Here is a 25,946-nt window from a genome sequence, read left to right as displayed (position 1 = left end):
TGCGGCAGCGCCGGCAGGGCCGCGAGGGCGGGGCCGCGGGCGGGGGCGGTGCTGCCCGGAGCGCAGGGAGTCGAGCGAGCGCGAGCGCCAGGCGCCGGGGCCAGCATGGCGTGGCCCTGCATCAGCCGCCTCTGTTGCCTGGCGCGGCGCTGGAACCAGCTGGACCGCTCCGACGTGGCTGTGCCACTGACCCTGCACAGCTACTCCGAACTCGAGAGCGAGGAGCCGGGCCTGGGCGGTGCCACCTCACGCAGGGGCTCGTCCCCCGCAGGCTCGCGGGACCCCGGCCGGGACGTGCCGCTTACTCAGTACCAGCGGGACTTCGGCGTGTGGACGGCGCCCGCGAGGCCCAGAGATGCAACACTGGGGCGCGGGTCGGGAGCGGGCGGCCGCAGGATCAAGCCCCCCGCGCCCTACAGCCGGGGGGTCTACGTGCTCCCCGTCGGCGACGCAGATGCGGCTGCAGCGGCGACCACATCGTACAGGTATGAGGCTGGGGGCAGGGGAGCGCATTGTACGCAAACCACGTGGTCCCAGGAGACTGAGCTGGGGAGCCTGGAGGATCAGGGTGGGCGGGAGGGAGGAGGCGCCTGGAGCCCCCATCCCACACGACTTAGAGAGCCGTGGGTGGCCTCCGAGGTCATCCCCTTTGGTTCCTGGCACTGCCAGTGTCTCCTTCGATGCTCCTCGACCAGACTCGGAGTGAGTGAGCGAGCGAGCACCTCCGTGGCGGCGAGCTCACTACCTCACTCGCTGCCCTCTCGGGCAGTCCTGGCAGAAAGCCTGCCTTCGACCGAGTTAAAATCCTCTTCCCCTTAACTTCCACCAGGTGGGCCTAGCCATAGGAGGGGTGCTCGCAGGCCAACTGCCTGAGGATCGCCTTCTGTGGGGGCGTTGGTGGTGAGGACCAAATGCAGAGCTTCCAAGTGGGTGGTCCCCTAGAGATGCCACTGAGTGACTGAGGGCAGCTGACTTGGCTTTCACTGAGGACAGGCCTGTGTTCTGCCCCTGGACTGCTGAGGGCTTTCTGTCTTCTTATAACAAGTGATAAGAAAAATTGGAAATTACGGAAATTACAACATAGAAAATGAGTATGCCCTTAATCCTACCCCAAACTCGTAGTTCTTTCTAATCCTTAACATGCATTTGAGTGCGTATCTGTTTATAATTCTTGCATAGATTTGTAACTGTACACGTTTTTTTTTTCTTTCACGTATCGTGGAGGTCATTCCGTGTTACTAGATGCTCTCCTACAACATGAATTTTAATGGATGTGCAGTATTTTATCTTATGGATATACATTATCCATATATTGATATATATGTCCACATATTAACCTACTCTCATGTCGTTAAATATTTAGGGTGTTTCTAATTTGGGGCTATTAAAAACACTGTTCCTTTGATCTAGTTACTTCACTTGTAGAAATTTTCCCTACAGGTAACCTTGAACATGGGGTGGGAGCTAAGGAGTATAAGGTACGTGTCAACAACAGTACAGCAGAAAATGGAAACAGTTCCATTGTCTTACTGATGTAGGGGACTGGTTAATTATAGCTCTGCCATAGGATGGGCTACTGGGAAGCCCAGAATGTACTGATAATAGAAGATGTCAAAAAAGATGCAGAACGATACATCTGCTACTATTTGTGTTTTTAAAGGGGTTATTGATACATACATATCTGCTGAAATAAGCGTAGGATGTCTCTGCATGGATGTGTGAGAAAATGGTAACCTTTAGGGAGAGGAAGAAGGGGAAGGAGTTGTGGATGCTGCCAGGGGTGGAAGGAGACTGAGGGACTTTTCACTCTGCCCTTTTGAATCACTGCTTTGTTTTTTTCTTTTGGCTGTGCCACATGGTTTGCAGGATCTTAGTTCCCCGACTAGGGATGGAACCCATGCCCCCTGCAATAGAAGCACGGAATCCTAACCACTGGACCACCAGGGAATTCCCTGAACCACTGCTCTTTAAAAAAAAAAAAGTACATGTATTACCTTTAACAAAAAATTTTAGAGAAAAAAATATCTCTTTTGATCAGCATTCTTGTAGCTAAATCTTTGCTTATACAATAATTTCTTTAGTATGAATTCCTACCTGTGGAATTAAGGGCCAAAAGGTATGAACTTTCTCCTTCAATTTTATTACTTTTAAAATCAACTGTATTGAGGTATAATTTCCATATAGTAAAATTCATCCATTATAAGTGTACAGCTGGATGACTTTTGTATACACCTGGGCATCACCACCATAATTCAGACACGTGGAACATTTTGTCTCCCCAGAGGTTCCTTCACGGGCATGCAGGTTTTAAGGAACTCGATGGGGAGTGGCTGTTTCAGGATGGGTCTTGTGTTCAGGGACGTGTGCTCAAGCTGAGCTGCAGAAATGCAGCCAGGGGTGTCAGGGCAGGGCAGACACTGAGCCGTAGCACTGGGGCCCCAGCCACGCAGTGGACGGTGCCGACTGCTGCACGACGGGGCCCTGAACCAGCTGGAGGGGCCTTGAATGACAGGTCTGGAAGGCGAGAGGTCCTGGGTGTGCAGCGCCTTCAAATGGCTGATGTTCCAGGCACAGATGCGGGCGGAACTTGCAGGGAGATAGCTTCAGCTCAGGGAAGGAAGCACTTTCTAATAATTAGAACTGACTGGGATGGGTAAGGTCACGTGGTGCTGATCTCCTATTCACTGGAAGTGTCCAAGCAAAGGCTGGACTTTTAGAAGCCATCCCTCACCCTTGCTGAGCAGATGGCAGGTTTGAATGTCCTGCTGGGTCCTTCCAGCTCCAGTGATACTAAAGGTACTAGTTATTACTCTCTGCTTGGCACGTACCAGGCACCAGGCTTAGGACTTCCCACAGATTATCTCCCCAAGACTTCACAATAACGCCCTGGAATAAGTTCAGTTCTTGCTGTCCCCATTCTATAGATGAGGAACTTTGAGTGGCTGGCACGAGGTCACGCAGAGCAGAGCAGAAGCCAAGTGTGTCTTGCCTCAGAGACCAAATCTGTGCCCCTAATAGGTTATCATCTCTTAAGATGCTGCCTCCTCTGAATCAGGTAGTTGCTTGACCTGTGTCCGGCAGTGGTGGAAAAGTACCGAGTTGGGCAAGAGTTGGGACTCACTAGAGCTCTCCTTCCTGGTATATAAACTCGGTGGGTCACTTGGCCCCTCTGACCCTTTCCTCATCTGTGAAGCAGAAATAGCAAGAGCTTAGTTGCCTGGGTCACCTGGCAGAGACATAGGACCACTGCTGAACTTGGCTCCCCAGCACCGTGCGAGCCGACCTCGGGGACCCTCCATCTCCCAGCTCTACTACTGGAATGAGCAATTCCATTCCACCTGCCTTCTTGAAAGATGCACGTTACTTAAGCGAACTAGTTAAAGAAATTTACAAAGCAAAGGAAATGAACAGATCCAGAGAGCCCAGGGATACGAGTACTCGTGTCTACTCCTCTCCACCCCAGCAGGTCCTGCCTCACCTGGCCCTTGGTCTCCAGGTGAGAACTGACCTGCCTCTCACTCGGCCAGAAGGGCAGCGGGTCCTGCCCACTGCCAGCCTGGGTCCTTCCTCCTGACCAGCTCCTCCCAGAGCCTTCCCTCCAGAGTTCGGTGTGTCAGCACCCCTGGCCCAGTTGTCTCCCTCTTTCCTTCCTGGGTGAGTCAGTTAAAGGGCCAACAGTCAAAGTGCCAGACTTGACTCCCACTTTTCCAAGTGCCCATCGGGAAGGCTTAGGGAAGTTCAGGGATTTGTTTGAAGCCATGTTGGCCTGAGAACCCAGGCCTCAGGACCCTCAGTCTGGCGCTCTGCAATGCCCTGGGTGGCTCCCTGCCCCTCAGCAGGAGGGACTGCGGCCCTCAAGGTCCAGCTGAGGCTCACATGAGGTGGACAGTGGTGGAAACTTCTTGGTGAGGGGAGGCACAGTTGACTCAGCTAGTCCTGTATTATCTCCTTGGCAGGCCATTAGCCTGCCCTCCTCATCTCCTGGGCAGTCACCAGGCCCTGCCGAGTCTGTCTTCAACGTCCCTTCTCCATCCCCACTGCAGGCCTCCCTCTCACCTGGGCTCCAGCACCAGGCCTGTCCCACAAGGAACCACAGGCACTGCTCTAGCCCCTGGCTCTGGTCACCTCCTGCTCTGGGACCCCTGCAGCCACCCTGGGGCAGCAGGCTTGGGCTGCCAGACCCAAGGCTCAGTTCAGTGTGGGAACAGAAGGGCACACCAAGGGGAGGACCTGCTTCCCCAGGAGAAACAGAGTAGCAGATGGCTCGGGCAGCTGGTCTTTGAAACCTTGCAGCTTTGGAAGCAAAAGTTATCCAATAGGGCCTTGGCCCAATTCGCCTCCTGGTACCCAAGTGCTGGCCACAGACAGACACAGCTGCTCCCTGCACACGTGTCATGCCCAGTGGTGCCCAGCTGTGCTGCTAAGGAGAAAAGGCTGCTTTGTTGATCTCAGGGCCTGAAACCTGGCCAGGGCTGTGGATGGGGTGAGATAGGCTGGGCTGGACCCAGCCCAAATATGGATGCTGCCTCTGGCCATCTGGACCCTTTTCCTCAGAACATCACCTTGGCCAGCGGCTCCTGTGGGCACAGGAGGTCTCTGCCATTTAGTAGGGGAGTTGATAGAATTAAAATAGGTGTTTTTTTTTTTTTTTTTTTTTTAAGAGGAACTGAGGAATCGAGTCTTTGTCAAAAGAATGCTACTCTGAGCACTTGGAGCTAGGCCGTGCCAGCCTTGTCACTTCCCTCCAGGTAGCCAACACCTACCCCCTGTGCAGACCACCGTCCCTCCCTGCTCCTGCACATCAGTGCCCGCGGGCACAGCGCCATACAAAAGCCACAGCGCCAGGCTGTCTTTAGTTTCTTGAGATGGTCACTACGACTTACACTCTTTTGTAGGAGTTAATAAGACAAGTTATTAAAAACTAAACACAACACTGAGCCTCATTTTCTTCCTCAGTTGTAACCAGGTATGGAGGACCGTGCAGTATGCTGTCCAGTCCGTCACCTCCTCTGGACATAAGGGCCACCAGCGACGTGGGCTGCAGGCGAGCGACTTTCGCTGGTTCTGGGCCTCTAGGGCCCCTTGAAGTGGCCCGGAGGCAAGATAGGGAGCCCTGGAGGGCAGGGCTGGAACGTGCTGTCTCTGAGGGCCAGCACACGCTGGGAGCTTGCAGTTCGGGATGAGTAGGATCCAGTTGTTGACTGAGCTCTCTGCTTACTCCCCGTGCAGCCTGTGCCACTGCTCCCCAGCAGCGTGAGAGAAAATTCCCGCTGGAGCTGTCTGGGGTACACTTCGTCTGCTAGTTCTGCCTTTGTAAGGGGAGAAAGGAACATCTGCAGCCAAAGCAGCATCTCAGCAGTGGACATTGGTCAGGAATATTCCAGAAGCACAGGGCAAGGGCCGAGGCCTCTGAGGGGTCAGGGGAAGGGACGGGAGACCCTGTGCAAGGTTGTGATGTGTTCTGTTCCAGACAGGAATTCCAGGCTTGGACTGGAGTGAAGCCATCGAGATCCACAAAGGTGAAACCCGCCACAGTCATCACAACCCACAGCTCTGGATGGGACAGCAGCCCCGGGGCTGGCTTCCAGGTCAGTCCGAAGCTGGTGCTGCAGGGCGAGGGGCTGGGTGCCTGGCTGCAGGGGGTGTGAGGACAGAGGCTTTTCTTCCAGGTTAGGGACTAGGAGTCAGGTTTGGGTGGTGTAGGATGGCATTATGCCAGGGACAGTGGTGTCTCAACACCCAATTGTCACTCGCGAACAGAAAGCCAAGGTGCTGCTTTGTCGTTAGCCACATGTGTGTCCCCCTAGTGCTGACTTCTCTGGGGAGAAGGGTGTCCCCTCCCTTCTAAATCCCAATCTTACCCTTGGCCACTGAGCCCTAGTGACAAGCTGTCTAGGCCCCGGTGTTCATGTAAGGAGGAGCTGGAAGGGAGGTGGGGCCGTTCAGCTTCCTGACTCAACCCAAAAGAGGCTTCAGGGAGAAACGAAGGTCCACGTGCTCCATCTGGCCAATGTCCACTAACGCAGGAACCCTGCGTTAACTGCAGACCCTTCAGGTTAGCAGTCCCAACTCTCAAGGACAAAGAGGGGATTTTTTTCCTGGAGCTGTGGGGAGGGGGAAAGTCGAGGGAAAGGCCCGCTGATCTGTGGCCACATTTCATTTTCCAGGTCCCTGAGGTGAGGAAGAAGTTCGCCCCTAACCCCTCAGCCATCTTTCAGGCCTCAGCTCCCCGGATCCTCAACGTGTGATTGCCCACGGAGAGGAGCGAGCAGCCACAGAGGATCAGAACCCACTGCCCAGGGACTGGGTGAGGTCTCAGGACCAGATGGCCCCTGCTGTCAGAGGGGGAGGGTCCTCCGTTCTCACCGTGGGGCACTACTTCCTCTCCAAGCTGCACGAGGCTGCGGGCAGAACAGAGGCACAGAGGGACACAGCACCACCCAGCTCAGCTCTGGGCCTCAGAGATGTGTGCGGAAGGCTTCAGATCTTTTTTAATTGCCTCTTTTGGCCACCCTTCATTTTTTAAATCTGAAGAACTTGATCAGTTCTACTGTGAACTGAATTGGTCGTTGGGGGCTGAGGAATATGGACATAACAGGTCCTTGAAAGATCCAGTAATGTCCACGTTGTTGTTTTCGCAGGCTGCATGACAATTTTATAACCGATGGTAACCCAACGTGGTGTCCTTGGATAGTCCCACCAACGGCCCCAAATGTTCAGGCTGTAGAAGAAATCTTAGGTTATCACCTGCATGTGACTCATGATGATGCTAAGTAACCAGGAAGAAGTTTCCCAAAGAAGCAGAATATCAATCATAGGGTTTCAGTTTTAAAGACAATTTCTTTATGGCCAAGACGACCCTGGTTTTAACAAAACATTTCTTGGGATGAGTGAAGTACTGAGTGAATGACATTTACCTTAGTATTACTGACTCCAGTTTTGTTCCCTTAATGTATCGATGACTAGATGGGAACTACTATACTAAGAACTGGGAGCTTCTTTGGGAGAAGGGTGGCATTAGCTTCATTCCCTGAAAGACCTGAAAACGTCATCTCATTACAGGGAGCTCACTAGCTGTTGAGGCAGCTCATTCTGTTTTTGGAAGGCCCTCTCCTTTCTTGACAAATTCCAGCCAGTGCAGCCACCTGGAACTAGCCTGGTCCCCTCTTTGCACAGCAGCCCTCGAAACATTTGAAGGAGTTTGTGTTCCTTTTAGAGATCAGAGGCACAAGCTAAGGACAGTTTCGGTAAGGAAGCTCAAGGATTTCCCTTTGGATCTTTACCTCTTTCCAGCCCTCAGGTGGCTTAGCCAGGTGAGCACTTACTTTCACCACAGGAGGTGGCATTCAGGTTTTAGAAGCAGCTCAGAGCGGAGGCGGAGCCCTGTTTCCAGCTCAGGCTGCGAGGGGCCATCAGTCCCCTCAGAGGTGCTAGCTCCCAGCTCTGGCACATTTCCAGCAAAGGAAATGTTGAGAGAATCATTTTAAAGGGAAAAGCAAAACCATATGCTTACACAAAGGGTCCTATTATTTCAGACTTCATTGGTTTGCATGTTAGATGCTTCTAAGGGAAAAGAGACTGCGTGCTGGGCATTCTGTGAGAAGCAAACAGATTAATGGTACAATCCCAGATTTTACTAAAACGCAAACATATTGTTTCAATTTAACATTTCTTTAAATTAATTATAAACACGAACGCCTTCTCATGTCTTCCTTTATCTCCTCTTAGTAAGAGGACTTCAATGTGCCATGGCTACTGCTGCTCTCCCTTGGAGGCTTGTAGATTCTGAGAACGCTGACCCTGGGCTGCAGTCGCACTGCTGTCGTATGTAGTAATATTTAACAGAACCCACGAACTTCCTCTTTTACGCTTACCCATTTCCCCCCAACCCCGCTAGGAGCCTAGGGTAAAAGGACTGTCTTTGAAGCTAGTCTTGGGCTCAAATCTTGGCTTTTCCATTCACTAGCTGGGAGCAGTTTAAGCTTCTGTTTCCTTATCTGCAAAGTATGGGTAATGCCACTCCCCTCCCCACCCCCCCTAGAGAATGTGTTTATGTGCAGCGTGCTTAGTACAGTAAATGGCCAACAAAGCACAGCTGCTGTACTTATTCTCTCCTGCCCAAGCACCCCTTCCCGGGAGCCTGCTTTACTCCCATCTGCAGCTTTGGTCCATCTGATGCCACTGACAGGCCCTCTCAGTAGCCCCTGCCTGTGTCACACCACATAGCCAGCCATGCCCATCCCTCCCCCAGAGCCTGTCCCAAGAGCCCATTCACTGAGCTGGGGGTAAAGCAGGGTGCCCCATGCTGGCAGTGTTGGCACTGCAGCAGCGGTGGGCACACCACTGCCTGAGAGAGGCCTGACCTCTGGAAGGCATCCTGCACACCCAGGAACAAACAGCTTTTCAAAAACACCCCAACCCAACAGCCTTCCTTACTAGACTTCATTAATTATTAGATCTAGATTCTGAAACAGCAGCTTCCTCCCACTAGGTCTTCATAAGGCCTTAACACTGAGATAATAGCAGCCTCAGCCACGTGGTCCCAACTCATCTAGGTCATATGTATGATACAAACAGACGAAGACCGAAAGGAACGCACTGGAACACTGATGGTGGCTATCTTTGAGAAGGGGAACTATGGATAATTAAAAATTTTTTACACCTTACAGTATTTGCTAAAAGTTTCTATATAATTAGCATTTTTATATTAAATTAAAAAGCAGTTTAATCTGCTTGTTAGGTAATTTTAGCCAAAGGAAAGAGTTCAAATTAATTATTCCATGACCAAAGTTAGCGCTGCAGTAGCAGCCTTGACCAGCCGTGAGGAGGCCCAACCACAGGGAGGCCCCTGGGTCCTGTCACCCACAGTCATTTAGACCAAGACTGACGGCTCCGTAGTGAGTCGAATTCAGAAAAACCCATTACAAACACTGATACTTTCATCCTTGTAATAACTCCAGGATTTTCGGCCAAACTCCAAAAAGCAGCTTTTGAGAGAACCTTGGCCATGCAGCCCACCCTGGGCCAACGGGGGACCCTTTGAGCAGGATCAGCTCCGCTGGCCTCACTCACACAGGCGCCTTCAGTCAGTTAAGAGGGAGTCCCCGATTAAGGTACGGCAAAACCGTGGCTGACAAAAATAACATTCAAGAAGGGGGTCTAGTCAATGCCCCTATTCTCCTTCCTCCAGACCATCAACTTCGTAAAGGTTGACACTAAGTGAAGCCTGGTCCCAGGAAAGCTACATACTTGGATTGTATTACGGGGCCTCCTCCCCAAAGAACTTCTTACCTTTGAAGAACCAAAGCTTTCAAAGCTTTTAGTTCTTATTAAGGGTGGATATAAATAATAGTCATTTCTGAAATATTTCTGTACTTGCTGTAATTTTTTAGCCACTGTGATAGCAGATGGTCCCAGCAGGACTGGGTCACAGGAGTAACTTCTTTCTGGCTTCAGCACAGACCCATTCTTGCCAGACGAACCAGTGTGCTTCTTGATTGGACAACAGGAGCTGTTTTAATCTTTGCTTTGGCTTTGAGGTAGTTTTCCTTTGCTCCAAGCTGTCAGAAACCACTATGGCCAGGACCAACATGCATTTTTCCAAAACTTTTTCAGATTTTTATATAACTGTAATCCTTATTTTAAGTAGCTGCAAATTCTTTTTGGAAAGAAGTGGAAGAATTAATTCAAGTACACAAACACCTATACCTTTGCCTCATCCCAGCTCTTTTTGACCTAATGTAAGAAAAACCCTACCAAAGTGTAGTGCTCCAAACTCAGAAAAACCCATCACAAATACTGAAAGATTTATTGTAGATATTTTTGTTACACAATTATGTTACATATTATGATACAAATACATTTCATTGCAACATTAACATATATGGGGACTGTTAAATCGCTTACTATTTCTTTTGCAAAAAGATAATTTCTTGAGGCTTTCACACCTGTAATAACTGACTCTGTTCTCATTTGGAGCAAATCTTCATTCTTTAGATCTGAGTCACAGTCCACAGCTGAATGAGTCTACACTTGCCCATTAACCTTGCTTGGAGTATTTTATGTATGGAATATCTGAGCCTTTACTACTGAACTGTTTTATTACTAAGCCAGGACGTGCCCTATGCCTTACTGAGTAATTTCCCTCTGCAGCTGCTGTCCTCAGATGCTGAATAAAGGGCAGATTTCTTGTAGTTGCCTCCCTGCCTTCTCCTGACTCGAACATCTAGAGGATTCATGAAAACGTGAATTATGTTGCTTGGATAAGTTTCTTTGGCTCTGACTCACAGCTTTCACTTTTTCTTGGAGCAGATTCCTAACTGCTGAGAATAAATTCTTTACTTCTACAGACTGTCAGGAGGATTGGGGTAAAGTGTCTATAATGAAACTGGACATCATGCAGGGCGCGGCTAACTTTCCTTTTTCCGACCACTTCTGCCTCCCACTGAGATGGCCTCTGCCTATGACACAATCTGTTCTCACTGCTTCTGAGCACTGACATCCCTGTGTCTTGCCTTTGACAGTCCTTTCTCTACCTTTAAGGCACTCACAAGTGTTTAAAACACTTTTCTTCTTGGGAAAAACTCCTTGACAGAGAAGAACAAGACACCAAATCCACTGGATAGGTTGAACTGTCCAAGGGGCTGCTTCCCACTGGCCACTCAACATGGATTCAGCAGCAGAAGCTCCAGCAGACCACGCCAATGGTGAGGAACCAGCTCTCTGCCCAGCACACACTCAAAGCTGGCCTGAGTCTGCCAAGTGCCCGGGCTTTGTGGGTACTGTCTATGGCTAAGAGCTTCTCAGTTGTAGTCAAACCTTTTCCTGACCTATGCTGGGATCTGTCCATCCCTTGACAATGCTCTGAGACTGGTTGTAGTAATGCTCCTGTGTCCCATGAAAGAAGCATTCTCAGTCTGCAGCCTCCCAGGCTTGTGTGTCTTCCACACAGCATCACTGCTTCCTGAGCCGATGCTTGGGGTCTGAGTGCCAAAGCCCAGCCCTCCTCCAGATGTTATCAGGGTAACTAGAGGGTGGTGGTGGTGGTGCCTGTAACCCCAGCCCACAGAATGGGTGAAATCTCTAGCTTGCCAGACTCATTTTCTGCCTCCTGGAGGGAGACTCAGGCCCAAGGTGCCCACTGGAAAACACGCAGAGGACAGAAGGGCCTGATACATGGGGCCTGACCCTGCTCTGATGGAGACCCTGATGGAGCCTGCACGGAGAGGGAACAGATTCAAGCTGACAGAGCATGCATCCACTCATGGCTTCACTCTAGAATCGGGAAACAAACTTCTCTCCTAAAAGGATTTGACCTGGGACTGAACACTGGTGTTACTAAGTGGAGGCAATGGTTTAGTAGCCATCATACTCCGAGGCACACAGAAAACGACCTTCTCTCCCAAATAGAAGAATCATCACAGTTCAAGACTTCGAATCCTGCTTTCCTAGGGGCATCTTCATTCTGTTCACTGATCTTCATTCAATATCCCCATGTGTTTGTTTGTGAGGAAGTCCAGAAAAGGAGTGTTGCAAATGGCCTGGTGAATATTACTCACTGTAATTTCTTTGGGAATCCTGGTCCAAAAAACAAAGATGTTAGTGATTCTCTCAAATATCTAAATAATTTAACCAATTAAGTTACTGAAAGGACCATCCCATGCACAGGCTCCAGTAGGTGGGGATGATGAGTGATAGGCACGGTTTAGGGCCACTCTGGGGATGGGGAGTGGGCAGGTGCCTTCTCTCTCCCCCTCTTCTTTCCCACTAATTCCTTTGACTCTGGTGGAGATGTGGCCTACCCTCTTCCCGGTCAGCCCTATTTAGTGCTCAAATATGACTTCCTACCAGAGGCATGAGATGGATTTCAATAAGGTGGTTGAATGATTAAGAAGAAGAAAAAAAAGACTGGGGATTGAGAAAAGAAAAAGGAAGTAAAGCAGAACAGAACGTTATTGCTGTAATTCAGTCTCAGCTGAATGAAAGCTGAGTCAGTGCACCACAGAGCCCATCTCTTGGAAAGATGGGAGATGGAGTCATGGCAGGCCAAGTGTGACGTTCAATGTTCTTATCAAAAGCACTCAGGTCACTCTATGTCTTCACATTTGGGACCAGAGAGGTGAGCAGGGGCTGCAGAGGCACTCCGCCCACTCCTGGATCTCCAGCAGGACAAGAAGCAGCATTACTAGAACTCCTTTGTTCCTCACTTTTTGTAAAGACCTCTCTACACTGCCTGATGTGTTACATTCCTGTTAAGTCTGACCTAATCATATTCCTCTGATTTAGGTCTCTTCATGTCCTCAGGTATTCTGTTAAAGTTATATAAATTTATGACAACCTTTAAGCACAACAGAATAAAATAAATGTTTCCTTTGAAAGGAATGCCTGTCTATCATTCTTTCAGGGCCCAGGAAAAGAGCAAAATTCAGCGTCCCAATCAATGACAATTAGAGAGGCTGCAAAGAGCACTGGTGAGCCTGTGGGTATAGAGCCAGTGAGATCTAAGTTTAAATCTAGGTTCTATCATGTATTTGCTGGGAAAGGCAGGCAAGATTACCTTTCAGAGCCCGGTTTCCTGATTTCTAAAAAGGGAGCATGAGTTCTGAAATGAACAACAAATTAGGTAATATATGCAGTGCCTGGCCCTAAACCTGACACGAAAGAAACACTGCTTTTATCTTCAATGGCAACGAATTGGTATTTGTTCAACCCTGTAACATATGAGAGTCCTACTGAACAGGGTCTATGCAGTAGAGACGGGGAAGATACAGACCTCTCACAACCACAAGACTGTCTCAAAACAACCAAGTAGACCCCAAGCCTGTCTGGCTCTGAGAATGTCCCAAGCACTGACACCTCCTACTGAACTGACTTAGGTCTAAAACATCATGATGGGCAACTAAACTGTGAGGAAATATCTGTCAGCCTGATACCACCAACCAAAGAGATAACGGTACCTGTTGTGAGATGCTGCCTGGTATCCAACCGCCAAAGCCTGTCTCAGGATGTCACTGACCAGCTGCTCTGTAGCCTACAACAGAAGATGCTGTTACTCTCAAAAGGGCCACCTGCTTGCTGGCAAGAAGGGATGCAGCTGACCCCATCCCATACCCTAAACTTGGAAACAGCTATATCTAAGGATCAAAAGTCCTTAAGGAAAAATTCAAGGTTCGAATAATAGACCACAAATAATAGCCCACAATTACAGAGGCTATGATTCTGAGAAATTATGAAGGGGGTAATTTTCATTAGTCAGACATTATTTTTAAGGAGAACAGGTGAGGGCTATTTGTGAGGTATCCCTGCTCCTGGAGGAGATCTACCAGGAAAGGAACTGCTGAGCTAGGATCTGGCTGGGTAAGGAACCTGGTTTTGTCATCCTCTCACCGAGGGATGGGACAGTTGTGGCTACTGTTGTGACATGTGAGTCACCTCTTTAAGCACTGAGACCTATGACTCTCACCTCAGGCTTCTTAAAAAGCACTTGAAATGGCACTGAAAGATATCATTAGAGTGACATCAGCACAGAAACTCTTGTAGCACTACAATTTAATTCATTTAAAAATCAGAAGGAAAAAAAAGAGAAAACTTTAAGCCCGAATAAGCTGAGAAATCGTAAAGCCTGTCATCTCTGTACCATTTCTGTCCTGCCTGGCTGGCCCCTCAGCGCTTCAGCCCCTGACGGCAGCTCACGGCCCCTCTGCTGCCCACAGGCACCCACCTTCAAAATCATATCTTCCACCACCGACGCATACACATTCCTATGCAGCGCCACAGGCTGCAGGGTGATCCCAATCTGGAAGAGCAGAAGAAAGCCATTTGTTCGTATGTCTTCATGAAAAACAAGCACGCTTCTGATACCCAAGATGATGTCCGGGTGGAAGAATAACTCCACAAACGTTCTGGACAAAACTCATGAAGAAGTAACACAGAATATAACCACCCGAAAATCTGTTATCCTACCACTCCATGTTTCTAAGGGATTGTTAAAAATGCTACTATAATCCTGCTCTTACCCCCAAATCTCCTTCATGAGAGAACGTAGGATTTGCCATGAATTCTGACAGTGGGAGCAACATATTGGAAAGCCTGGAATCAGACTCTCAGGCCCTATTTGCAATAGGTGATAAAGATATACTTGGAAACGGCCCCACTTGTCATCTCCTTCTGTAGGTGAAAAAAAACTAGTCTTTCATCACTTGGGTCCCAGGCAGCCGTGCAGCGGGCAGATGCTGAAGTGAGGCTGCGTTCCACTGGAGGTAGGTAGATAATTCTCTCCTGTACCATAAGGGCACTGAGTGCCACGTCCACACCCTGGCAGGGCACTTGGGAGCTATTAGTGTCAGGGAGAGCTCATTATGACATGCCTCATGAGGGAAGGGTGCTTCTACTGAGGCAAATGAGAAAAGAGCAGATGAAAAGTAAAAAACTGCCTCCGTCTAGCTGCCTTTGCTTCAATTTCATGTTCAACGAGCAGCCTCTCTACATATGTAATTCATTTTCCTGCCCAAAGGCCCCGATGTAGGAAGGCAGGTGCCCAGAGAGCAGAGCCCAGGTTTACCAGGCAGAAGGAAATCATACACCTGCTTCACCAGAAAGTCTGGTGTCAGTTTCTAAGGCTGAACACCTTGCACCTTGCACCTGGTTAGGGATCCAGCAGCACAGGCCTTAGTCCCCTACCTTCTGTGTGATGTCACCAATAAATTCAGAGCCTGGTGTTGGTGGCAGGTAGAATTTCATTTCTTCCTGTTTCTCGTCCTGTTCTTTTTTGATGTTTATCTTTAACGGCTCTGAGAGGTTGAGGATGTCCACCTCCTCCTCATTCTCCGGCTCTCTTTTCTGAAACTGCTGCAGGTCCTCCAGTTTCCGGCAGAGGTTGTCAGCAGAGGAGAATGATGACGGGCACTCTAAATGAGAGGTAATCAGTCTTATGACAGCTGTGGTGACAAAAGAAAGGGACTGTCCATCTCCAAGGGACCAATAGCCTGAGACCCAGAGAAGAAGGGTAAGTATCAAGGGAGCTGACCTTCTTTCTGGTTCTAAAATTCTATGAATCTATAATTATGAGAACTAGTAATTCATAAGGGAGACAAGCACCAAGACAGGCATCTTGCGTTAAAACATATGTGCTGTTAAGGACAATCTAAGTCAAAACAGCACATAATTCATACTTATGCCACCAAAAACGAGGCCATCCTCCCACTCCACTAATTTGTTTTCAGATTTTAAATCTGGAGAATTTAGAAATGCACAATAAAGAAATTAAAACTCATCCATGCTCTGCTTAGAGATAAGTACTACTAACATTTTAGTGTATATCGTGCATCCAGTCTTTAATAAGTTGATTTATACAAAACCCAACAAAGAGTATTAGAAGTTTAAAGCCAGCAGGGGCTCTGGGAATCTTCTAGTGCATCCCTTTCACTTTATAGATAAATAAGTGAGGTCCAGACTGGGACAAGATGGAGTTAAGGGCAGCCAGCAGGATGGAGGTAGAGCATCCAGCTCCTGGCTTTCTCTGTTTTATTGGCAGGATGCTCACAGATCAGTCAGTCATATTAACAGAAAGCCTAGTACAGGTAAAGTATTGTGCTTTACATACACTACCGGTGAAGCACAGAAGTAATCGACATGGTCTCTGCTCTCCAAAGAGCTTAGATATAAATCTGACAAACCTTCAAGGTTCTGATATTAAATACCACTGGAGATCAGAGAAAGGACCTGTGTTAGGGCTCTGGGGAAAGCTTCATGGAGAAAGTGGGACTTGTGCTAAGTCTTAAAGGAACCCCCCCAGACCCTCCCTGTGCTCCAGGTTCCCTCAGACTGGGAGGTGGAGCATCTGTTTTTCTACAGAAATGGGGCTGAGAGGAGAAAACACTCCTTATTCATTAAGGTGAAACTCAAAATATTTTCCCCATATGTCTTTTATACCCAGCTCCCCTGCACCCCTGCCCACATATAGCTCAGTTATTTGTGTCTTTATCATAAAACAATTCGTTTTATCTGCAACATTATTAGTTGTTTAAACCTGTGCCTCCAGCACTGGGCAGTGCACTTCCAGGCTAGGTTTTGGAGATAAAGTAACAGATAAGACATCGTCCCCATCTTCAGGGAGAAGACTCGTCTGTGTGAGGGTGGCTATAAGGTCACAAAGGAAGAAGTCACTTCTACCACAAGGAAAGGAGTTAGATCAAGAAGGTCTTCAAAGGAGAAATGATGCTGAGGAAGGGGGCTCCTGAATGAACAGTGTGTTCCTGTGCGTGTCACGGGCCAGAACATTCCTGGCTGGGGCACAACACTTGGGACACTTGGGCACAAATAGTTCTGTAGGGACCATCCTAGGGGGTGGGCGGGACACCCAGGGTGGGCTCCTGTTCTTTAAGGCAGCTCTTGGAGTCCTCAGGTCCCTTCACCTCAGCTGAAGGAAAGAGCATGGAAAACTGCTGGGGCTGACGTGGCCCGAAAACCATGGAGGCTGACAGGTGACCACGTGCTCCAAGGAAACACCTCTCGGCTGCTGATGGTGCCAGAGTCCCACCAGTGCTTACCTGGCTCGCTGTCAATCTGGGTCAGCACATCCTCGATCGAGTCCCCGTCGCTCCTCAGGCTTTCGGGGTCAGGTGGGGTGTAGCCATGGCAGCGACACCAGTGAGCAATGTGCTTGGTTTTAAGCGGGGTCAGGTGATGAAATCTTGCATTCTTTTCCAGTATTTCTTGTAAGACTTTTCGCATTGTCATCGCTCTTTGCCACTTAAAAAAATTGAGGGGGGAGGGGGAGAATTCTTCAACTTAGCGTGTTCAAATAAATCACCCAACTCTAAACTACCATGCTAACTTGTTAGAATCATTTTTTTCTAAGGAAAAAAAATCTGATGGTGTTACTCCTCAGTTTTTAAAAAAAGTAAAAACTCTTACCTAATGCTTATAAAATAAAACTGAAATTCCTAGGTTTGGCCTACAAGGTGTTTAACCTGGTCTTAACCTGTGATCTCCCACTTCCCCAGCCTTCCCAGCCTTCCCCAAACTCATCACACAGACTTTCTCAAAGCTTCCTAAGCATGCCTCTGTACCTGCTACTTCCCTCTTATAACCTTACTGTCTGGCACAGTTGCTACCACACTGAGTAATAAATACTTGACTTAATTTTAATATAATTCTTTAAAATTTTTTAGAAACTTTTACCAATGCAGGAAAAAGTAGATCTTTCAAAGGCTAGCTACATGTCTTTGGAGAATGAGATTTTTAACTAAGGAAAAAGTTCTACCATCAAATATTTAACGAGGGACTTCCCTGGTGGTCCAGTGGTAAAGCAATCTGCCTTCCAATGCAGGTTTGATCCCTGGTAGGGGAGCTAAGATCCCACATGCCACAGGGCAACTAAGCCCTCACGCCGCAACTACTGAGCTCGAGCACCACAAACTACAGAGCCTGCACGCCACAACTAGAGAGAGAAAACCCACATGCCACAACTAGAGAGAAGCCTGGCGCTGCAACGAAGAGCCAGTGTGCGGCAATGAAGACCCGGCACGGACAAAAAATAAAGTTAAAAAAAAAAAATTTAACGAAACATGCTGCAAAATTTATCATTGCTCCATGTGACGAGGTTTATGGAAGCAGCCAGAATGCATATGTGTTTTGGTTATTTTCTCTAATAGGCTCTCAGTGGTGGCCTGCAGCAAACATGGGATTACCTCAGCAGCTCTCCTTTTCCCAATGTTCCAGCCATAATACTGCTCCACAGATTTTGCAGAAAAACAGCTGGCATCTTCACCTAGAATGCACATATCCAGCAAACTCTGAATAAAGTTATGATTTAAATAAAATCTTATTTGCTGGAAGCATGTCCAAAAGTTTCTTTAGACCTCTTTATTGGCTATGTTCCTTAACAGGCAAGTTCAGATGCAACATAACACACTCATTCGTGTGTTCTCAAAACAACAGCCCTTCCTGGGAAATCAGCTTCTCTGGTAGAGAAAGTATCATGGCAGTAGACTACCTATTAAAATAAGTGGAAATGGCACTCCACTGGGAACAGGAGACCTGAGATATAGCCTTGGCCTTGCCATTCACTAAGCTGCCTTGGGCAACCTATATCATCTCTCTGGGCTTCAGTTTTCTTAACTGTAAAATGAGACCACTGGGAAAGACAGTTCCAGAACTGCCTTTCAGCTCTAATATTCTGTATTTGTATCTGAATTTTTAAAAAAATTTTTCTCTTGCTGGGCTAGAAAAATCACTGAGTTTACTTTGAGCTACCTCGAAATGACCCCTTTGAGGGGAAAAAAAATAGTTTCTTTGCTATTACAGCTGGAAAAAATAAACAAGGTAGTCTGTACTTGGCCTATTGTTTCCATATTCCCATGAATGTGAAATGATAATCTGCTTCATCCCTTCCCTCTAAATGTTCGCGGGTGATCTTGCCCGAGAGCCAAAGCTTAAGTATCCACAGGCTGTCGGTCATGCCCTTGGTGAGGGCTGTTGATTCTGTCAGAGCAATTGGGGCTGAGAAGCAAACTGTTCAGTCTTGTTGACAATGGGCAGGGATAGAGGAGACATCACTGCAGGAGGTCTTGACAGTTGTTTATTTCTACAGAGTGAGTGTTAGATGAAAGATAAAAAAATTCCTTCTGCAGATCAAACCGTGCAAATAGTAAGACTAACTGACCAAGATATTAATTCTAAAACCCTGCAAATGAGCTACAGCTGTAGCTAAAACCTCTGTGATAACTACCATGTCAGTATTAATTACAACACCAGGTGATTCAAGTTGACTTAATATCCCAAGTGCTTCACAGCTTTAAAAAAAATGCATCCATATATTCAGTATTGTCTTACTTTTTGCAGTGATTAAAGGGATCTTCTTTACTACTGCTGTTAAGAGTTGCTGGATAGTCTCTAAATGGTCTATCCTGAGAAGGACAAAGAAAAGAAAATTAAGGTAGGGAATACACAGAGCAGTTTCTAACTGTGTGTGTGTGTGTGCGCACATAACACATATGAATTTATGTATATATTTCTCCTTTCCAAGGGAATTAAAATTTAAACCAACTATATTGGTATGTCCTTCCTTCTATGCATAGCCTTCTTTATAAATGAAGAGCATTCAATGCTTAAAAAGTCAACACTAAGATGAAACCCCAAGAATGACAAATTATGCAAACCTGACATTTCATTTTATCTATATTTTAAAATTAAATAGCCACGTAATCTTTTTGCAATGTGATTGTCACTAGAGTAGGGGATTCTATCATACAATGCCTATCTTAGGGTTATTACAGTTCATGCTGTCACCTGTTATATGAAAGTGGCTAAGCTTCTACCATTCCCAGCAGTTTGAAATACTTCAAAATATGCAGTCAGAGGTGGGTTCCCAATTCGGAAATTAGAAAATCTCTAGGAGTATTTTTAGAAGAAGCACTGATGGGCTTCCCTGGTGGTGCAGTGGTTGCGAGTCCGCCTGCCGATGCAGGGGACACGGGTTCCTGCCCCGGTCCGGGAAGATCCCACATGCCGCGGAGCGGCTAGGCCCGTGAGCCACGGCCGCTGAGCCTGCGTGTCCGGAGCCTGTGCTCCGCAACGGGAGAGGCCACAGCAGTGAGAGGCCCGCGTACCGCAAAAAAAAAACAAAAACGAAGCACTGAGTCTGTATGGGCCATGAAAAGGCAGCTGTTTAAGATTAGGCAGGTGTGTGGATACTCCGACACAAAATGTGTACACACCTGAGTAATTACATCATGAAAAATTTCATACCCAAAGATTCAGCAAAGAAACTTCGTGTTGGTAAGCTCAAATGGAGGGAGATCTGTAATTGCAGCGGAGGCTTTTGAGGCAACAAATCAAGTGCTGCTCAGAGGTCACGTCAAGGGGTTAAATGAAGACTCCTGAGCTGTGCAGCAAACGGTAATACTTGTTCACCACACACAGACAGAAGGTTTCCACCCATCAAAGGGCTTAACTCATACACACAACTCTACACATATGCAGCTGTCTCGGGGATGGTTTTTTAAAAGTACCATAAACACACCGAAAGCACAACTCCCTTAGAGAGGACTGAAATAATTACTTAATGACATAGTTTCCCAGCTCAGAACTTTCTTCTGTTTTCACTGCTGTGTGACCATCCTGAGAGGGGCAGCTTGGCACAGGTGTTTCTGGTTCAGTCTTCACTACAAGGGAAGAGCAACAATGAGAGAACTGTTAGGGTTCAATGATGGAAGGACACGTGCGGGCAGAAACAAAAGCTCTTCCATGGAAACTCAGTGAGGACACTGCCACAGCAGCTGCTGCAGAGACATGGCCAGGGCGCTGAGACGGCGCCTATCATCACAGGATCAGCAGACAAGGGGAGAACTGTTAGCCTGGGTCTCATGACAAGGTGGGGCAATAAAGTGGCTTTTTAGATATTTCTTAGAGGGCCAACCACAGTGCTATGTGAGATCTCTCTCTCTCTCTCACACACACACACTTGAACAATGCCACATTAAAATACAATGCTGGCCTGTTCTAAGTTCTAATATCCTTTTGCTTATCATCTCTCCAGCTAAGTTTATCAACTTTTAGCATTATCTTAGTGTTCTAAGACACAGGGCAAAAAGCAAAAATCAGATATGTTGTGCTTGGAAAAATCCAAGCTAATCACATGCAGCCTTTTAATATCACCAGATCTACTGATGGAAGAGAGCAATGTCTCAGGAGCATTGTCTTCCTTTACTTTCACAGCCTTCTTTGATCAAAATACTGTGAATACACACTCGCTGCTTCTGTATCAGCATCCCTGCCTTCAGTCTCTTCCCTAACAACCCATTTTGTACATGAGCACCAGAAAAATTTCCTAAAGGACCGTGTTAGTGTCATTTTCCTACTCAACATCCTTCAATAGTTTCATAAAAGCAAGGGTCTACAAATGAGATCTACTAGTGCATCTTTCCTTTTTTTTGATGTATAACATAACTTGCATAAAATGCACAAATACTAAGGGTACAGTTTGATAAATTTTACCTACGTATTCATCCATGTACCCATCACTCCAATCAAAATAGAGTATTTCCAGTCCTCAACCTGGCTCCCTTACGCTTTTGGCATTCTTTCCTGCCAAAGATAACCACCTTTTGTCCACTTTAAATTTCATATAACTGGAATCATACTGTGCTACCCTTTTGTGTCAGCATCTTTTTAGCTATTAAAAATAACAATGTAATGGACCTTTGGGTGGACATACACATGCGTTTCCTAGCAGTGTATCTGCTGATAGGGCAGATATATGTTTAACTTTATTAGAAACTGCCAAACTGATTTCCAAAGTAATTATATCCATTTGTAGTCCCATGAGCAGTGTATGTGAGTTCCAGTTGCTTCACATCTTTGCCAACACTTAGTAATGTCAGTTCTTTTCATTTTGGTGATAGAATAGTATCTCACTACGGTTTTAACTTGCATTCCCTTGATGACTGATGAGGTTGAACAACTTTTCATTTCCTTAAGAGATATTTCAATATCCTCTTCTGTGAAGTACCTGTTTACATTTCTTGCTCTTTAAAAAAAATCGGTGTCAGTCTTTTTCATATTGATTTTTAGGTCTGTGTATATTCTGAACAGAACTCCTTTGTCAAATATATCAATTGCAAATTATCTTCCAGGATGTGGCTTGACTTTCACTCTTAATTTTGTCCCTCTAATAAAATGAGGTTCCTAGTGTTAATAAAGTCTAATTTATCAATCTTTTCTTTTATGGCTAGCTTTCTTGTGTGCTCTTTGCCCAAGGTCATGAAGATATTCTCATATTCTTTTAGAAGCTTTATTGTTTTACCTTCACATTTAGTCTATGATCCAATTCAAATTAATTTCTGTTTATGGTGTAAGGCAGGGGCCAAGTTTTGTTTCCCCAAATGGATATATCCAATTAACTCAGCTCTATTTATTGAAAAGAACATCCTTTCCCTACTGAGTCTGCTGACTATATATGCGTGAGTCTATTTCTGGGCTCTTTTTTCTGTTCAATTATTCTTTTTGTTTCTTTTAAAAAAATTTTTATTTTTAAACAATTTTAAAGGTTATTTTCCATTTGCAGTTATTACAAAATATTGGCTATATTCCCTGTGTTGTACAATACATCCTTTGAGCTTATCTTACAACCAATAGTTTGTACCTCCCACTACCCCACCCCTATATTCTGTCTATTCTTGAACCAATACTACACTATCTCAATTACTGTAGCTTTACAGTATATATATATCTGGTGGCCCAAGTCCCCTGGCTTTTTGTTCTTCAAGACTGTCTTAGCTACTCTAGGCCTTGCATTCCCATATACATTTTAGATTTAGCTTGTCAATTTCTGCACAAGCACAAAAACAACAATGTAGGGGTTCTGACTGGGACTGTATTGAATCTGTGTCATTTGGGGGGAGGATTAATAACATATCAGGTCTTTCAGTAATATAATTAAATAATATATTTATAATTTATTATATTTATAATGGTATATCCTTCCATTTATCTAGATCTTCTAAATTTCAGAAATGTTTAGTGGGTTGTTAGCAGTTAATTTCTATATAGAAATCAAAATGGCTTTTGTATGTATACAGACTTGTATTGAGTGACCTCGCTAATTTCACTGTTAGCAATACATCTTCCCCCAACCCCTAGTGATTCCAAGACTTCAAAAAACAAAAGGAAGGCCTCAGAAAAAGTTCAGATACTCCAGTTCTATAGGTGCAAGTATAGTCACTGTATTTACTTATTGTTTGGCCACACTGCATGGCTTGCAGGTTCCTAGTTTCCCAACCAGGGATTAAACCCAGGCCATGGCAGTGAAAGCGCCTAGCCCTAACCACTGGACCTCCAGGGAATTCCCACAAGTATACTCACTTTAATCTGGCACGCAAACAATTACAAAATTATATAATCAGCATATTCAGGCTGGGATAGCTATTCTACTGGAGAAATGAAAACATATGCTGAGACTTACATATAATAGCCCCAAACTGAAAATAACCCTAATCTCCACTAACAGGAGAAAGGATAAACAAATTATGGTATATCCATCCATCCCTACAATGTGGAATACTACTCACCAACAACATGGTTGAATCTCAAAAACACTGCAGTGAGTGAATGAAATTGGACACAAAAGAACGTATGTTCTTCCATTCACATAAAGTTTAAAAATAGACACAAGTAATCTATCATAATAGAAATCAGAACAGTGGTTGCCTATACGGGATGGGAATTGACTGGAAGGGGGCACAAGGTGATGGAAATTTCTATAGCTTGAATGCAATATTGGTTACTTGGGTTTATGCATTTGTCAAAACTCATCAAATGGTATGCTTAGTATCTTTGCACTTTACACAAAATTTTCCTCAATTAAAATCAAAACAGAGATGCTCTGGCCCCAGTCCAAAATTAATTGACTCAGAATCTGTATGAGGAAGGCCTATGATATATACCTACTGCTGAGAAGAAACGCTGGTCTAGATTAGTATCAATTCTTCCATCAGGACTAGCTAACTTTTCCTATAAGGAACTAATCAGTAAATATTTTAGGTTTTGTGGGTCATATGATCTCAGCTAGAACTACTCAACTCTTGAGGTTGCAGTGCACCTATGGACAATATGTAAATGAATGGGCATGGCCATGTGCTCATTAAAAAACGAGCAGCAGACTGCAGTCAGCCAACCCTTGCTTTGGATGGTCATGCTCTAAGTTCCAAATCCATCTCTTCATAAGACTATTATGAGACATCCTGGCATGCCTGGAAAGTATTTCAAATTCTGACTGTACTGCTTTCTAGTTTTCTAGACTTGGGAAGTATGGACTTAGTATCTCCAAACTTCAGTTTCCTCATTTGCAAAATGGGCGTAATAGCTGTCCTAAAGTACTGTGATAATTAATGATATATATATAAAGCAGCTAGCACAGTGCCTAGTACACTTTAGGCTCTTACACATGGTAGCTATCATTATTGTAGATGTTACAAATGTCAAAATGTGTTAACCCACTGCACTATCTCCATCTACTCAACAGTCAGAAATGTCCCCACTGCCAGCTGCCAAGGTCTGGCCCTACCTACAGCTCCTTTACCGCAACTACATACCCCAGATGAGTCCCTTTAATTGGTCTACTCCCCCAAACAAACCCTCTGAGTCTTTGTCTCTACTGTTCCCTTAATCTGGCATGCCCCTTGACCCCTCCACAGCTAAAAATGCTTCACTCTAAAGTCCAGGTTATAATCCATGTCCCATACAAAGTGCTACACAAAAGTGCTACCCACCTAAACACCCCCAGCTTCCCTGACCAGACATCCTAGATTGAAATACTTCAGCATTCATTTTCCAGATCACTTACCCTGCATGTATCAATCACTGCTTGCTGTCTACTGCAACTCTCTTCAACCTGATTATAAGTTCTTGGAGGGCAGAAATGATGCTTTATACATCTCTGTATTTCCCTTAATGTCAAGTCTATATATAAACACTCTACATATTTTTGAAGTGACCGATTCATGGATGCTGAAATTCAAGGGAGTCATATTACAGTAATGTCTTGCACAAAACTTCTGGGCAAATATACTGTGGGAAACTACATACCTTTTGTAACAGTTGCTGGAGCAGAGCTGGGGACAACTGGAGTTGGGGCAGCTACAGGCAGAATGGCAGGTGATTTGTTGGTAGGAAATGACTGAACCACTAACAGGCAAAAAAGGAGGGGAGGATATAAGAAATATAGAAATTATTTTAATGAAAATGATCTAACTCCCAGGTGGTAGCCCCTCCTTAGGCTACTAGCACAAAAACAATTTCAGTACAACAGATATGGTCCTTTTTTAATACAGTGATTGACAAGGTGGCTGTTTCCTATTAGTACCAGGGTAAATGAGCTGGTATCTTCAACTGTGGAAATGGGAGCTTGTCACTAAACTCAGAAAATAAAAATCCAATTAACCTGCACTCATAAATGCTTAAAATGTAACCCCCCTACTCAACTTAAGAAATGGGCAGTTATTTAGAAGTCAGTGGATCATTTGGGTTTTACTTTCAGTCCTAGAGGTGGTGCCAGGGAGTATGGTGACAGCTCAAGGGCAGGCTAAAAAAGGGAGGAGCGGCCACCACGTGACGGAATACAGACTCTCCCACCAGACAGACCCAGAGACAACCACACCCACAGGTGAAGAACTCACCTTTATTCACAGGCATCAGTATAGTCTGCACACCTCCAGATGTGTTTACACTGAGTGGTTTGAGCTGGCTGGGGATTGTCAGAACAGCCTGCTGGGGATTGGACTGACTGGAATGAATCTTTAACAATCCTAAAATAAGTTGGAAGATAAAGCCAAGCTGAAGATCAGATGCTTCCTTGAAGTTCATGCCCTCTTCAGCATTCATATTTTCTCACAGGAGGACATTCTTAGGACATTTACCCTTTCAATAAAGAAAGAGCTGGAAGCATAAGCCAATGGATGCAGCTGATTTCTCAATGAAGCAATGAGGCAACAATAATGATTTATTTTTACCCTGCTATCATAAAGTAATACAAAAACTTTTGGAAAAGTGGGAATAATAGAAAAGAGAAAAGTCACCCAGAGTCCTACTGCAGAGACAACCAGTATCATCATTTTGAGATAGTTCTTTTCCATGTTTGTTTTATATGACAATTTATTTGTTTTGTATATAGCTGTGATACGTACAAACTGGATGTAAAATTTTGTATTTTGATTTGGGTAACTGTCATTTTCCTACTTAAAAACCTTCTCTGGCTCTGGACTGCCTAGAGAATGTTTCCAAAATTAGTCAAAGCATTCAGAGTCCTTTTTTTTTTTTTTTTTTTTTTTGTGGTACGTGGGCCTCTCACTGTTGTGGCCTCTCCCGTTGCGGAGCACAGGCTCCAGACGCGCAGGCTCAGCGGCCATGGCTCACGGACCCAGCTGCTCCGCAGCATGTGGGATCTTCCC

General features: G+C 45.8%; 2 protein-coding genes across 16 annotated transcripts in view; one reads left to right on the top strand and one right to left on the bottom strand.

Annotated features, from left to right (window-relative positions):
- The first annotated feature begins 42 nt into the window (after positions 1-42).
- Positions 43-18,334, top strand: MAP6D1 (MAP6 domain containing 1). Of its 5 annotated transcripts, XM_067738219.1 has the most exons (7): positions 43-485; positions 5,471-5,588; positions 6,168-6,307; positions 7,729-7,824; positions 8,961-9,113; positions 14,854-15,004; positions 16,111-16,824. In XM_067738219.1, exons 1-3 carry the CDS (start codon positions 106-108, stop codon positions 6,246-6,248), a joined length of 579 nt encoding a protein of 192 aa, XP_067594320.1. In that variant the 5' UTR covers positions 43-105; the 3' UTR covers positions 6,249-6,307; positions 7,729-7,824; positions 8,961-9,113; positions 14,854-15,004; positions 16,111-16,824. The 5 variants fall into 5 exon arrangements, with proteins under 5 accessions (XP_067594320.1, XP_067594322.1, XP_067594321.1 ...); XM_067738221.1 differs by lacking the exon at positions 16,111-16,824 and adding an exon at positions 17,330-18,334 and having other exon boundaries at positions 7,729-9,113; XM_067738220.1 differs by lacking the exon at positions 7,729-7,824.
- Positions 9,790-25,946, bottom strand: part of YEATS2 (YEATS domain containing 2) — a 109,526-nt gene continuing 93,369 nt past the window's right edge. For 10 of the 11 annotated variants that reach the window (XM_067738209.1, XM_067738207.1, XM_067738208.1 and 7 more), the window contains 10 exons: positions 25,176-25,304; positions 24,586-24,684; positions 20,063-20,165; positions 18,835-18,908; positions 17,691-17,770; positions 16,548-16,749; positions 14,680-14,906; positions 13,721-13,795; positions 12,957-13,030; positions 9,790-11,577 (listed from right to left, as the gene is read on the bottom strand). In XM_067738209.1, the coding sequence (XP_067594310.1) occupies positions 11,469-11,577; positions 12,957-13,030; positions 13,721-13,795; positions 14,680-14,906; positions 16,548-16,749; positions 17,691-17,770; positions 18,835-18,908; positions 20,063-20,165; positions 24,586-24,684; positions 25,176-25,304 (1,172 nt within the window). In that variant the 3' untranslated portion in view covers positions 9,790-11,468. Of the gene's footprint in view, positions 11,578-12,956; positions 13,031-13,720; positions 13,796-14,679; positions 14,907-16,534; positions 16,750-17,690; positions 17,771-18,834; positions 18,909-20,062; positions 20,166-24,585; positions 24,685-25,175; positions 25,305-25,946 lie in introns of those variants that run through there. The other variant, XM_067738217.1, reaches the window with a different exon arrangement.

The sequence above is a fragment of the Pseudorca crassidens genome, chromosome 5, assembly GCF_039906515.1.
Source record: "Pseudorca crassidens isolate mPseCra1 chromosome 5, mPseCra1.hap1, whole genome shotgun sequence".
NCBI lineage: Eukaryota > Metazoa > Chordata > Mammalia > Artiodactyla > Delphinidae > Pseudorca > Pseudorca crassidens.
The sequence above is the reverse complement of the archived record's forward strand: the minus strand, read 5'-3'. Positions and strand labels throughout refer to the sequence as shown.